At 34.2% G+C, this 15,789-nt stretch overlaps 1 protein-coding gene across 1 annotated transcript; it reads right to left on the bottom strand.

Annotated features, from left to right (window-relative positions):
• Window positions 1-14,194: 14,194 nt before the first annotated feature.
• On the bottom strand, window positions 14,195-14,629 carry LOC130591366 (uncharacterized). Its single transcript, XM_057394658.1, has one exon. It carries the CDS (start codon window positions 14,627-14,629, stop codon window positions 14,195-14,197), a length of 435 nt encoding a protein of 144 aa, XP_057250641.1.
• Window positions 14,630-15,789: the final 1,160 nt, after the last annotated feature.

Below are 15,789 nucleotides of genomic sequence, written 5' to 3'. Positions count from 1 at the left end.
GGCCTGTCCATACTGTGGTGTGGTCGCTTAGGCAATCTTAGGTTGTTTGTTTGTTGAGCTTTTAATATTACTTAACTTTCAAAAAAAAAAAAACAACAATGGCGGATCACTATTGGTGGTCAATCCTAGCTACCAAACCTTAATGTGAGTGACAACTTCATTTTCTACGCCTGTATGCTTCTTGCCGCCGTCATTTTCTCGAGCTATCTCTTTACAATTGTACTTTGGTAAAATGACGGATGACCATTGACCGATGGTGGTCGACTCTACCCAACTTCAATGTGAGTGATAATTTTCTCGCACTCTCTTGTTACGCTTGACTTCTCTTCTCTTCTCTTCAGCTTCATTTTCTTGAGCTTTGTGTGTGTGTGTGTGTTTTTTTCTTTTTTTTTACAACTGAAAATCATACAAAGGATGAAAGAACAGAACATGAAAGAAAGAACTTAAGAAAAATAAAGTTAACCAATTAAGAAAAATAAAGTTAACCAAAAGGCCTACGTTGCTTCCTATACCATTGAGCCAGTTAATGTGCTGTCGTAACCTGTGTTCGTGAGACTTGTTGCACTTAGCTTTGTGTTTGCACTTGTACTTTGGCACAATGTGGATATTTAAATTTAATATTATGTTACTCATACAATATGACACAGTAATTTGTACTATACTTATTAAATTTGACTACAAATTTTTTCTTAATTATTTTACATGGTTATAAAATCTTGAGTCCCCTCTGAATCTAACATTGGTTCTACCAAGTGCTTCATTACTCCTAATTCCTCTTACTAATTGTTACCGTTTACTGATTATTGAATAATAATTATACTAATAATAATTTAAACAATTTTTGTTTCTATTATTCTAATCACTGATTTTGAAGAAAATTTGCCCAAGGACCAGATATTTCAACTCTGTTCAGGCAATCAGGCCTACGTTGTAATACTATGAAATTTTGGCATTCTAACACAAGTATTATTAGTATTACTAAATAATTTCGTAAAGTTCGATATTAATTATTTTATAAATACATCTATTTTGAAATGATTTGAAATTAGTATCTACAAATCTCTTTTTATTATTTTTATGCCTTACAAAAAAAAAGAATGATATTCTTTATTTAGAGCTATTGCTTTTTTGGTGCTTTGTTATAATTATATCTTGAATATTGCCTAAGCCAGTTTTATTTTGTGCACACTACATAATTAGCTTTAAGCAACACCCAAAATGTGTTACTTAAAGTGCTTAAAGTGTAACATTAGATAATAGGTAACACTTTTTTGGATGTTACATCTGCCCATGTTAAGCACTCCAATATTACCAACACAAATTAAATTTGACATATTGATAAGATAATAAACATAAGATCAATCAAATAAACTTATAATTATTATTAACAATTGCAAAAATATAAAAAACAAGTCATCATGTAAAAATAAAAAAAACTAACACGATAATTATGGCTTAACGATGGCGAAACCATACGCAACCGGATTAGGATACGGTAACTGCGGCAAAATCCGAAAAGTCCAAACTTGTACATCATCTTTCTCCTTAATATCATCAATATTATTCTGAAGAAATTCTTTCCATTGACCATTCAGAATATAGCTCTTAGTAGAAGCCCACTTAGTGAAGTTAAGCTCTGTTACGTTCAAGTTAATATTAGGCCCTATCACAATTACAGGAACATTTGTACCCAAGTGATCAAGTACTCCTCTAACACACTGGTTTTCGGTCAATAGTAAAACGGGCTTGTCCGACATCCAAGTCACTATTGGTTACGTTCCTTCGGAGCACAAACTTCTCGTCATACCCACCCAATCCTCTAATCTTCTCAAGCACTTGTAGTGGAAGTTGAGGAGGTGGCGTTGGTGGACGGTATGGAACCATGGCGAGTTTTGGAGACGAACGTTGGCGTTTCTTCGAGTTGCGTTGGTGGTTGTGGTGGGCGGTTGTACGATCATTAATCAAATGAAGAAGAGGTTGTTCTTCTTGCATGGACATAGCTCCAGTACTCAAGCAAGAAAAAGTAATACATTGACCATCTTCATAAGTAACAATGGAGTTTCCCTTATCTTCATCGGAAGGTAAAACTGTTATGTTTAACCCGTCCACACGACAGAAATTCCTGAACTTGCTCAAATCAACCGTTGCTTCTTTTTTGCTTTGAGTTTCCATCGTTATCAGAGTATTATATTTTTTTATCTCTGATTTCAGAAGTTGAAAGTGAATGAGAGATGATATTTGGAGTTGTATTTATAGATGATAATGAAACAAATTCTTATTAGACTCGGTTTAGGATAGTTTTTGGAGTTGTTGTAGGAAAAAGCTTCTTCGCCGCCTTTTCTATTCGTCTGCCAATTTATGTTCCCGCTCAATGCAAAATTGTTTCCAGCAGTAAGTTTAATTTTTATATACCTTCATCTGTAATGTAGAATTTTTATCAATGTTTGTCTCTGTGATTTTAGCTTAATTTGATATAATCATGTGCATAATTTAATTTGACATGTTTGTGTCATAAGTTAATAAAGTGTGTACTACTACTTAAAAGAGTTTTACTTGCTAGTGATATTGCTGAAATGATTTTGGTTTAGTTAATTCAAGATATGACTAGGTTAACTAGGTGGATTTTAGTTGGTGCGGAGATTTTAAATAAGGCCCTTTTTAATAACTTTATAAAGTGGTCGAACCTAAATTCCTACATATGTAATATGTTTTGATAAGCTTAGTTCAAAGCTAGTAAATTTGGATAAGTTTGATTACGGGTTAGTAACTTTGATTAATTTCACTTTAGCGCCAAGAAGTTCAATTGATAAGTTTGAATAAGTTTGTTTATAGGACTATAAGTTCACCTAAGCTCTTTTATAGGGCTAATTAGTAAGTGGTTTGGATAAGTTCGATACTGAGTTAATAAGTTCAAATTATTTAACTTTAGGACCACCTAACTCAATTTAGGGTGGTAGAGTTGTGAGATACTTGTTTTTCCATATTTCGGACCTTAGCTTGGGCTAATAACTTCAATTTATAAGTCTGAGTAAGTTTGTTTATTGGACTAATTTAATAAATTCGGGTAAGCTCCTGCTCTTTACTACGGCTAATTAGTCATAGTAAGTTTTTAAGTATTTAGATTATAGGAACAAAACCTAATTAGAGTAGATTTCGACGGAAAATTTTCCCTACACAAAATCTTGAACTTGGGTGTGGGATTAAGTTAGAGGTTAGTGGATGGATATTAGGATCATCCTTGATTTTCCCTTTGTCATCGAGTTGCACTGCTTTGAGGTCCAAGTTTGGGACTTTTCGGGAGTTTACATGGTCTTATATATGTTGTTGGCATGCTCACTACAAGAAATGCAATTAAGAGGTAATTTATTTGAATCAAATAGCGCAACTAGTTGATTGCCTTATTTAGTAGTATCAAGGAAGACAAAAATATTTCCCCCTTTTTGATATTAACTAAGCAGACAATTACATTGTTTTGCCCTCTTTGATATCACTTAAGAGAACAATTCCAAATTTGCCCTGTTTAATATCAACTAAGAAGACGATTTTTCAATTTTGCCCTCTTTGATATTAATCTAAAACAAAAATTTCAAGTTTTGCCCTCTTTAATATTAACCTAAAATAAACATTTCAAGTTTTGCCCTCTTTGATAACCTGAAACAACAATTATATAGCTTTGCCTTCTTATAGTCAAGGGGAAAAAAAAGTAAGGACAAAGAAAGATTAAAACAGCAAAGTATGAATAATTTTTTTAAAAACACATTATGTTCTACAAAATTTGTCCGAAAGTATGAAGATTTTTGCCTAAATTCAATCTCCAGTGATTTTGGCAAAAATCTTCAATCAAACATTGAAAGGGACCAGTTCTCCCTATCATTTCATCTTCACTACAAGTTTTAGGGATTGACGTGGTTGCCGAACCTAAATTCAACTACATATGTAATATGTTTTGATAAGCTTAGTTCAAAGCTAGTTAGTTTGGATAAGTTCGATTACGGGATAGTAACTTCGATTAATTTCACTTTAGCGCTAAGAAGTTCAATTGATAAGTTTGAATAATTTTGTTTATAGGACTATAAGTTCATCTAAGCTCTTTTCTAGGGCTAATTAATAAGTAGTTTGGATAAGTTCGGTATTGAGTTAATAAGTTCGAATATTTAACTTTAGGGTCAGCTAACTCAATTTAAAGCGATAGAGTTGTGGAAATACTTGTTTTTCCATATTTCGGACCTTAGTTTGGGCTAATAACTTCAATTTATAAGTTTGAATAAGTTTGTTTATAGGACTAATAAAATAAGTTCGGGTAAGCTCTTTACTAGGGCTAATTAGTCATAATAAGTTTAAGAGTATTTAGATTATAGGAACAAAACCTAACTAGAGTAGATTTTCGATGGAAAACTTGCAATCTTGAACTTAGGCGTGGGATTAAGTTAGAGATTAGTGGATGGATATTAGGATCATCCTTGATTTTGCCCTTTGTCATCGAGCTACAGTGCCTAAGGCCTTTGTGATCGTTGTTCGTTGGTTCGGGTATGATAGCTTGCTTTTCTTTTAGGTCCAAGTTTGGGACTTTCCGGGAGTTTACATGGTCATATATATGTTGTTGGCATGCTAGACATAAATTGCTACCTAGGAATTAGGATAATTGCCTTTGTGGTATAGAGATATCGGCCTTGGCGTTGTGCCTGCTTGAGAGTCTGTAACTTTGAGAACGATATGTAATGACTGATGAGGTTTCTTTCATAGTAAAACCTAGAAGTTTTCAGTTAGCCGGTAGCTTATGTTGTAATGGGCTTACAAGCCTTACTTTGAATAGGGTGTATATAATGTTACATGTGAATTAAATGAAGGCAAGGAAAATCATTGACCCTAATTTAACATGGTATCGGAGCCCTTCTTTGTTTAACCTCGTCTCTGCCGGGTTTTTTTTCATCCCTGTGAGCGCCACCAGCGTGTGGTTTGTTCACCATGACGGAGGAGTACAAATTTCATCCTGCTTCACCTTTTACCTTGGCTCGGGAGATCAACCTGGAAATTTGATCACACATGTTATTCTCACTGTCGATAATTACATCGCATGGGCCCCACCATTACTTTGGCTCTCAAGGCTCGGCAGAAGTTTGTCTTCATTGATGGAACCATCACCAAACCCACGGAGAAGAAGAAACTTTTAGACTGGAAACAGTCCATTCTATGTTAGTTTCCTGGCTTTTACGTAGCATGGACTTGAAGCTCGCCGCGTCCATCCCGTTTCATGATGATGTTGAGCGCTTGTGGGAGTACTTGGAGAAGCGCTTTTGTGTCACTAACGGTCTTCGACTCCAACAATTACGGGCGGCCATTGTTGATTGTAAGCAACAATGTTCCATAACCATTGAAGCTTATTTCACTAAATTAATGGGTTTATATGATGAACTTAACCGTTTGAAACCTCTTCATGGCTACGTGTGTAATTTATTCACGTGTAATTTCGCCAGAATATTTGCCACGGACCGTGACGAGGAGAAGATCCACCAGTTTTTAATTGGTTTGGACGATGAGTTATACGGCACGACGCGCTCTAATATTCTCTCTCAGTCTCCTCCTGGGGACTTGGATCGTATTTATCAAATCCTCACCCAAGAGGAGCGCTCGAGAGACATCGCTCGTGGGAAAGCCATCAAGGAGGAGGTTCATGCCTTCACGTTACAAACTGACCGTAGTAGGTCCGGTTAGGTCGCACGGATCAGGCTCGGCTTACTTCCTCTCATGGTAAAATCTTCGGTGGCGGCGAACGGGTGTCGTTGCGCTCGACGAAATCCTTGATCGAACGACAAATTCCTCTCCTGCTGCATCCTTATATAGTTCAGCATGTACAAGTGTGGGAATAATTGTGTGTTAACCTGTTGTAGGTTAACCTGACATTCAATATATATAGTGTTTACAGACCTATTACTGTGAAAGTACCCTTCTACCCTATAGTGTTTACAGACCTATTACTATGAAAGTACCCTTCTACCCTTTACAATATAATATTATCCCTTTACATATAATATTATCCAATACAGCATGCAGATCCAAAACTAGACCTGAGAAAATTAGTCAGTTTGTTACTTTAGCTGTTGTTTCTATTAATAAGCAAATTTCTTAATGCAGTCCAGATCAAAAAAATTGACTTACAATCCTTCTTGTTTGTGATGACATTCAACAAATTGCGTTTCATAATTTTTTAATGATATTGCTGCAGTCCCACGTGGAAACCACAGCAATATTAGCTGTACATGGCCCACATGTTTTTAAAATGATAACCGTTAGACAATATTGCTGCGGTTTTGGGCGGGAACCGCAGCAATATTGTCAATTTCTATTTTTTTATTTCTTTTTGCATGTTATATTGCTGCGTGTAGGTAAAACCGCAGCAATATAACCGCAGCAAATAACATTTATTCTACTAGTGGTTAGTAGAGTGTCTAGGTTGATGTTATGATCATTGTATCTCGTGGTGAGTATGGTGTTTGATACTGTAAATTCTGATGTTGTTTCTAATTATTTAAGTTCTTATCTATTTCTATTTGAGCTGGGAGAACTGCTAGTTACTCCCCACTGATTGTGGAAGTTGTTGAATTATTGTGCAGATGATGATGCTGTTTAGAGTTGTCACAGTTTGGACCGGGGTTGTGCGTTTTAACCGTGTGAGCAAGGAAGTAGTGCTTGTTATAGTAGATGAGCATTCTGAAGCTGGAATTAGGACTAGTTACTTAGTTGGTTATAAGTAGCTACTCTTGTTTTCGACTTATGTTTTGGAACTATGATTTCAGCTGTTTTAGTTATATCACTCTATTTTGAGGTTGTAATGGTGGTCTTATGACTTTTTGAGACTTGTTGGAGATGAGGGTATGGGACCTCATTTTTTCCCTTTTACATCTATATCTTGGAGTTGACTTATGCTTATGAAGCCTTTGTCTAATTTATAGTTTTCCATTCTACTCCATAGAGTAGCATCTCCGTCTCTTTGTATTTCCGCTGCATTATTCATATCTTTTTCCTTATTTTAAGTCTTGTTCTTCTTGGTTTTGGACGGGATGTTACACAAACGATCTCCCCAGATACCGTAGTACCCCCAAATCTCCTGCAGTCGATTAAGGAAGAGAACGGCAAAATTAATTCGGGCTCTATAGTGGGCCCTATCAGTAGCCAACCAAAGAACCAGCAGCTCTTCCTTCCTCAACTGCACGACTTCGTGTTTAGGAAAGATGGTATAAACCAACATCCTATGGAAGTAATGGAGAGCGATATGGATGATCTCCGATGCGTTGGACGAGTTCGTCCGAAACGGAGTCGTGTCATTGGTGATATTAGCCCACTACTCCTGTTCGTTGTACCTTTGCTAAATGGTGCCTAAAGGGGCATCATAAGGTGAAGAAGTTCGATAGCACTAGAATCCATCCCAAATGCTTCACAGAATTCGTCGAAAGAGAGTGTTCTACCTTGATTAAAAAGACGACATTGAATAGTTAGAACCTCCGTGTCCGCCTCCCTGCTTATGTTCAACGTACTCAAGAATTCGAGAGTAAGCTGATCATAAGTAGGTTCATGGATCGATGGTGAGGAAGTTTGATAGCCCTAGATTATTTGCCATCTACCTTATCATCGATTCGATGTTAAGGTTGACGCAGGTAGTGTAGTCATAGAACTTCGTGGGACGAAGTGTGCGCTCGAAAAGCCGCGTGAACAATTAAGACTAGCTAAAAACTAGAACCAGCAAACAAAAGAGAGTTAATTTATCAAATAAAAAGACACTAGAGTTAAGGTTACTAGTATGAATAAGAACGGACAATGATTGTTGATGCGATTGTGAAATAATGGAGATGATCATGCAAGGTTTAGTTTCCCTCTAAAATACTATCGAATGGTCCTCAAGAGTAATCACTTAATCAATCTACTAAATCCTCTTCGAGTGGTCTTTAGTTAATTGATGAAGTGATTCAATCAATTCAGAAAACCCCTAATAAAGGGTCCCCTTAATTTCTACCCAATATCTTGGCATAGAAATTAAGTTGATTCTTGGGGATGATAAAAGAGTTCAAAATTCGATTTAAGAATATTTGAGTTCAAAATACCAAAGTATAAATGTGATCAATATATATCCTAAAGTTTTAAAACACCAAGATCAATGCTAACTTCCTTTAGAACATCACACTCATCAACAAAACATTTAAAACCCTAATTCATACTTTCACTCTAACCCTAGATATGAAACTACTCAGTAATCATGGATTCTAAGCAATTAAACATAAAATCTATGACTAATCTAAGGCTAAATATGATTAAACGATAATTAAACTAATAGAAATCTCAATTATAAGAATATGAGAATGAAGCTCTAAAATAAACTAAAAGCAAGAACAAACACTAAGAGAATGAAATAAAAACTGAAACTTCAAATTAAATTCAACGAAAAGTACCTTTGATGTTAACGGAATCACAAACTACGATTACTAATCTCAATTCTCAATCAAAACTCAAGTGTTTTCTCTCTAGTACAAAACCCTAAAAAACTCTCTAAAAACTAGAATAAAGTGTAAGTCTTCAAAATAAAACAAAAACTCGTTTGATGAAGCCACGAGCTTCATTTTTCGAAAACGATGGGTGCGGGCGCACCATGATAAGGTGCGGGCGCACCAAGCATAGGTGCGGGGGCACCTAACTCTTCTGCCTCACCTTTGCAGCTTCGTCAAATGGTGTGGGCGCACCAAAGTGGTGCGGGCGCACCTTATGCTTGGTGCGGGTGCACCATCTCTTTTGTATTATGAATCTGCTGAGGTGCGGGCGCACCGCTTGTTGTGCGGGCGCACCATCGTGTGCGGGCGTCTCCAAGCGCACCTCAAGCTCCCTCGCATTCTCTAGCTCGTCCCCTTAAGCCATGTCTCGCATTACTCGGCCCCGAAAAGGGTCATACCTGCAATAAAAAACATAAGAAAATATGGTGAAAGCATATGTGCTAGAAATTCGATCAAAATAGATCGAAAATCTAGCAAAATATCACTATGATCAAGTATGATCAAGTGAATGAAATAGAAGGGGAAAGTGAGAAGAAAGAGGGAAGAAAGGGGAATAAGGGGGACCAAAATAAGCCAAAAGGAGGTCATAAAGTGCGTTAGAAACGCATTTATCACCAAGGAAATTTTGCAAAAGCAAGAAAGAATTTTGAGAAATATAAAAGAAGCATTAAAAATTTATATTGTAGGAGAGAGAGAAAAATAGGGAAGGTTTTGGTGGAGTATATAGAAAAGGGTAAAAAGTGGATGTGATAGGTTACCATATAAGGAAAAAGTTAAAGTGTAACAATTATATAAAAACAGCCAAAAAAGAAAAGCGTTACAATGAAAAAATCGGAGGTAGTAATTTTTAATTCGATATTTATGGATTTGTGGGACTATTATTGGTATATAATGAAAAATATGATCGAAAATTCCATGCAAATATGCACGGGAGGTTTTATATAGATTGGATTTGGACTCGTGCATAATGAATTGGAATTGTTTTGTTGGTTAAGTAGTCGTTTTTATTCTAAATTTATTGAAGTCATAATTATTAGAATTCATGCATTAAAAGTTGAAAGAATATATTATATAAATTAATATTTCATCATATTTGTTACAACATTTTAAAAAGTAAAAATCTTAATCATGATATGTAAATTTATAAATATGTAAAAGGAACAAAACACAAAAAATTCACGGGAAGTTTTTGTTTTACAAATTTAAGAATTTAGGATGTTTCTCAAAAAATCATGGTTTGAATATTAGCTCGTGATTTAAAGTTTCATTTTATAACCATATCGTGTATTAAGAGTATATTCAAAACTGACTTATGACCCTGTGTCTAATGTAGCTAATGTCATGGTGGAATATGACTAGAAAAAGTTGATTAAAAAGCTTTCGCTCTGTTTGTTGCTTCATTCATAAGCTCATACTAAATCACTATTTGCACCACTACTGATACTCAATCATGCAATCACTTTTTCTCCTTTTTTGCAGTCTTGCTCAAGCTCTCTATCTTGGGTTTTAATAAATTAAATTTGGTGTTAAACTATTAGAATAATGAAGTACCTCCTCATTGTTGAAATTCTGTGGATGTCATGCGAAGGGCACATGCCATGATCATAAACCACCACATATATTATCCCCTTTGCAAAATAAGATTCTCTTAAGAAAAAAAATATATCTTAAGTACTATATTTACACTCAATAGTAAACTATATATTTTCTCATGTGTGTACGGAAAAAAAGATGTATGCTGATAATATATTTGAACAGAAAATTTTTAGTATAGGGTTTTGACCCAGGCAAATAATATACGCGATATTTTTAGTTTAATAAATTTAAGATTTTATGATAGTTTCCCCAAAACCATGGTGTAAAAGTTCATAAATATTTAGCTAAATATTAAACACATAAAAAGTAGCGATAATATGATTAAGCCTATGTGCTAAATATAATTTAATCAAAGTAAAGAGAAAATAAGTTTCCATCATTAAAAAATATAACGTATGAATTAACTAATAAATAGACAATATATTTCATTTACAAATATTTCATTAAACTATATATTCCTTAAGAAATTGAGATCAAGATTTCGAGAATCAAGTTAGTAACTCTCATATTATTTAATAATGAAATTTGATTGACATATTGTTATATCTGATCTATCCATTAAAGGACTCTTATGAGCAAACAATACAAAGTTGTTAGATGTAACTTACCATAGTCCACAAAAAAAAAACTTATATGTTTGAACTTTATTGATTTTAATTAGGATGATACTACTTCGTTCCTTTTTAATAATTACACTTTCACTTTTGACACCATTTATAAATTTCCCTTTGACTATCCTTTATGATTTATGGTTAAGTGAAAGTATAGTCATCTAGGTCTTGTTTGATTCGTCTCGATATGTACTTTTAAAATATTGAATTTTTATAATAAAGTATAAATGGATATAACTTTATGAAACACTCTTAAACATACGTAAAGTGATACGAACTTTATGGAACGGAGCGAGTACATCCTAAAGTAGCAAAAGTTTACAACACAAAAAAATTTGAACAAATTAAATGTCTTTCAATCTTGTCCTTGAACAGTGTAATACGAACTTAATCTGTTTAGTAAGAGCTTTACATGCATTGAATCGCTAGAATAAAAAATATATGGTCATCGCAAAGCACACAATTCATAAAATGGTTATTATTAATAACCGGAAGTATTTTGATAGAACTTTTTAGACAAAAATTTTTTATTAGGTTCGTCCCTACAAAATTTGTGTTTTAATAGTTACTTTCGCACAAAAAAAAAACCCTTATTTTTATTTCTTATAGTTTCTGTGAGTTCACCTTGCTAGTAATATTATGAATTTTTCTTCCACACGATGTTTATCCTTCAGATCTCACCAATGATCTGAATATCTGATAGTGATATGAGGTTATGCTCTTTAATATATAATCACTTGGTCAAGAGGGATTAACATGTTAATCGTTCTCAATTATAAACTTAGGATTTACTTCTATTTCTACATATGCTTATATTGCTACTGAACTACCAGTTCTTGAGAACATGCCCATCAGTCTATTGATCTCCAACAACATTTATAGACTTTTAGGTGACACTATTTACCTTTCTTTTCTGGCATTACAGTTAAAATTGTCAATGTGAAGGTTATACCAGACCTGGGATTCGAATGTCAAGAACTGAAAATCTTCCCACAATAATGCTAATATATATAAAATTTCCACTTCACTCCAAAATAAAAAATAATTCCCTCATATCGTCCATGTAGGATCAGTAACATCGAATTGCTTTTTTTTTATTTGTTCAGACAGAAACCGTTAACTGAGGGCCCGTTCATTATCGTTTTTTGTTTTCAATTTTCATCATTTTTGAAAACTAAAAACCAAAAACAGGAAACCAGAAAAAGTAGTTTTCACTTTTTAGTTGTTAGTTTTCAAAATCATTCTGTTCCTAGTAAATTTGACTAACTTTTTATTCATTATAGAACATATATCATATGACTTTGAAAATGAAAAAACCAAAAAATAGAAAACCACATTAATACCGAACGTGCCCTTTTGATTTAACATAACTGGTGTATAACTTAGTTGTTTGCTTCTTTAAAACCAACAATTACAGAGATCAATTTATTAGTAATCAAACTAGTTATTAGGCCCGGGCTATGCCCCGGGTAAGAAAAAGTTCATTTATTAATATTGTAAATTTGATATGATATCACTAAATACAACTTGGTCTAGTGGTTAAAACTTTAGTACATGAACTTGAGGTCACGGGATCAAAACCTATACTATGCAATTTCTAATTTTTTTCATTGTAATGGATTACATGAATTAAAACTCCCTAGGGAGAGCGCCACGTGGCATGTTCCTGGTTTACGCGCGCTTTTTAATATATTAGTATAGATAACCTTTTTCATAAAAAACCATTAATAACAAAAAACCCTAGCCCCCCTTTCTTTTTCTCTCTCTCAAACCCTAGCCTCTGCTATCCCTTCTTTATAAATTAGGGACTGCCATGGATGTTTTCATCCATGGTAAGCCCCTTTTCCCCTTTTATTTTCAGTTTTTAGTTCATTTTCATGTTTTGTTCAATAAATTAGTCTCTCTTTATGAGATTTTCTCAAACCATGCTATGGGGTTTTTAGTTTCTGTTTTGAAAATCTCCTTCTCCCCTATGGGAGTTATGAGTATGGTTCTTTTGTTTTTAGGTATGAGAAATTATTCTCATTGGTTGAAGTTTGAGACTCAACATGAAGGTATTAGAATCTCGGATGCGGTCAACCTGACTCGATCAATAATGTTCTTCCCAAACTATATCAGAATGATAGACTTCCTCATCAATAGATGCTTAATTTAGCAAATACAAGGGGGTTGTGCTGTATTGTTCGATCTGGTTCATTGTAGTTTTTTCTTCGAAGACAAATTTGATTTAGTCTTGTTTAATTGTATCTTGTTTTACTTTAATACCTATTGTAGATGCCGTTTGACCTTCAATTAATGAAATTTCTCTTTAAAAAAAATAACCTTTTTCATAATTAGCTTCTGACGGTGAGATGGAACTATGGAAGGCTGCCAATCTAATTTGCAAGGAGTGCGGTTTCGAACTTCAAGAGCAACATTTGCGGTTTAATTTTTCTTAAAATTAGAGCAAGGTGACAAAATATTACACCAAATTTGTATTATTGTCTTAAATTGATTTCTGGGACTTGTTTTTTGTGCGGATAACTGGCTCATCTGCTATATTCTTGTTACTGTGCAGGTTCACAAAATTGATCCAAAATTGGTTATTTATCAGCTGAAATCTATGCGCATGGGATTGTTCGTCATACTTGGTGTCATTGTTGGTTTTCTCACCGCCATTATTTCCTTAATCATGTTTACACTTTTTAGTAGATTGTTATGTTGGTTCCCTAGAGCTGCAGCAGCAATGTTAGCCTCGCTAATTCATCGGATGATTTATTCTTGAATATTTTTCCTTGTGACATACTACCTCCGTCCTTTATCAGTTTACCCACTTTGACTTATAACACTATTCATCTTTATTACTTTGACCGTCATTTGTACTTTATATGTAAGGAGAATATAATCATGTGTGATATTGTTTAATTCGTCTCAATATTTAGTTTTGGAATATTAAATTTTTGTAATTTTTACAAATACACAATTAGAGATATTATTACTCAAAGTTTTACATCGATCAATGTGAAAAAGTCCAAAGGGGTAAACTAATAAAAGACGGAGGGAATAATTTTCAATTGTGGGTTGGTTAGCAATTCAGTATGGTAAAAGGCTTGGCCTTCCCGAATCTTTGTGATTATTAACACTCAACAACCTAATTTTAACGTGCTTGATCGTGTGCAAGCTCAGGACTGCGATGTTGGCACTTCGTGACAGATGTAGAAATCAAAATATTTGTTATTTGCAGAATGACACTCAGACAAGAGCATTGCACAAGACATGTATAGAAATTAGTGTATACTCGGACGAGCATTTCTAATTAAGGATTCCAATATTACCAACACAAATTAAATTTGACATATTGATAAGATAATAAACATAAGATCAATCAAATAAACTTATAATTATTATTAACAATTGCAAAAATATAAAAACAAAGTCATCATGTAAAAATAAAAAAAACTAACACGATAATTATGGCTTAACGATGGCGAAACCATACGCAACCGGATTAGGATACGGTAACTGCGGCAAAATCCGAAAAGTCCAAACTTGTACATCATCTTTCTCCTTAATATCATCAATATTATTCTGAAGAAATTCTTTCCATTGACCATTCAGAATATAGCTCTTAGTAGAAGCCCACTTAGTGAAGTTAAGCTCTGTTACGTTCAAGTTAATATTAGGCCCTATCACAATTACAGGAACATTTGTACCCAAGTGATCAAGTACTCCTCTAACACACTGGTTTTCGGTCATAGTAAAACGGGCTTGTCCGACATCCAAGTCACTATTGGTTACGTTCCTTCGGAGCACAAACTTCTCGTCATACCCACCCAATCCTCTAATCTTCTCAAGCACTTGTAGTGGAAGTTGAGGAGGTGGCGTTGGTGGACGGTATGGAACCATGGCAGTTTTGGAGACGAACGTTGGCGTTTCTTCGAGTTGCGTTGGTGGTTGTGGTGGGCGGTTGTACGATCATTAATCAAATGAAGAAGAGGTTGTTCTTCTTGCATGGACATAGCTCCAGTACTCAAGCAAGAAAAAGTAATACATTGACCATCTTCATAAGTAACAATGGAGTTTCCCTTATCTTCATCGGAAGGTAAAACTGTTATGTTTAACCCGTCCACACGACAGAAATTCCTGAACTTGCTCAAATCAACCGTTGCTTCTTTTTTGCTTTGAGTTTCCATCGTTATCAGAGTATTATATTTTTTTATCTCTGATTTCAGAAGTTGAAAGTGAATGAGAGATGATATTTGGAGTTGTATTTATAGATGATAATGAAACAAATTCTTATTAGACTCGGTTTAGGATAGTTTTTGGAGTTGTTGTAGGAAAAAGCTTCTTCGCCGCCTTTTCTATTCGTCTGCCAATTTATGTTCCCGCTCAATGCAAAATTGTTTCCAGCAGTAAGTTTAATTTTTATATACCTTCATCTGTAATGTAGAATTTTTATCAATGTTTGTCTCTGTGATTTTAGCTTAATTTGATATAATCATGTGCATAATTTAATTTGACATGTTTGTGTCATAAGTTAATAAAGTGTGTACTACTACTTAAAAGAGTTTTACTTGCTAGTGATATTGCTGAAATGATTTTGGTTTAGTTAATTCAAGATATGACTAGGTTAACTAGGTGGATTTTAGTTGGTGCGGAGATTTTAAATAAGGCCCTTTTTAATAACTTTATAAAGTGGTCGAACCTAAATTCCACTACATATGTAATATGTTTTGATAAGCTTAGTTCAAAGCTAGTAAATTTGGATAAGTTTGATTACGGGTTAGTAACTTTGATTAATTTCACTTTAGCGCCAAGAAGTTCAATTGATAAGTTTGAATAAGTTTGTTTATAGGACTATAAGTTCACCTAAGCTCTTTTATAGGGCTAATTAGTAAGTGGTTTGGATAAGTTCGATACTGAGTTAATAAGTTCAAATTATTTAACTTTAGGACCACCTAACTCAATTTAGGGTGGTAGAGTTGTTGAGATACTTGTTTTTCCATATTTCGGACCTTAGCTTGGGCTAATAACTTCAATTTATAAGTCTGAGTAAGTTTGTTTAT

The sequence above is a fragment of the Beta vulgaris genome, chromosome 5, assembly GCF_026745355.1.
Source record: "Beta vulgaris subsp. vulgaris cultivar EL10 chromosome 5, EL10.2, whole genome shotgun sequence".
Lineage (NCBI taxonomy): Eukaryota > Viridiplantae > Streptophyta > Magnoliopsida > Caryophyllales > Amaranthaceae > Beta > Beta vulgaris.
The sequence above is the reverse complement of the archived record's forward strand: the minus strand, read 5'-3'. Positions and strand labels throughout refer to the sequence as shown.

Bases quoted from the DNA above. Each gene is read 5' to 3' on its own strand.
- LOC130591366 (XM_057394658.1), bottom strand. From the start codon at position 14,629: ATGGTTCCATACCGTCCACCAACGCCACCTCCTCAACTTCCACTACAA.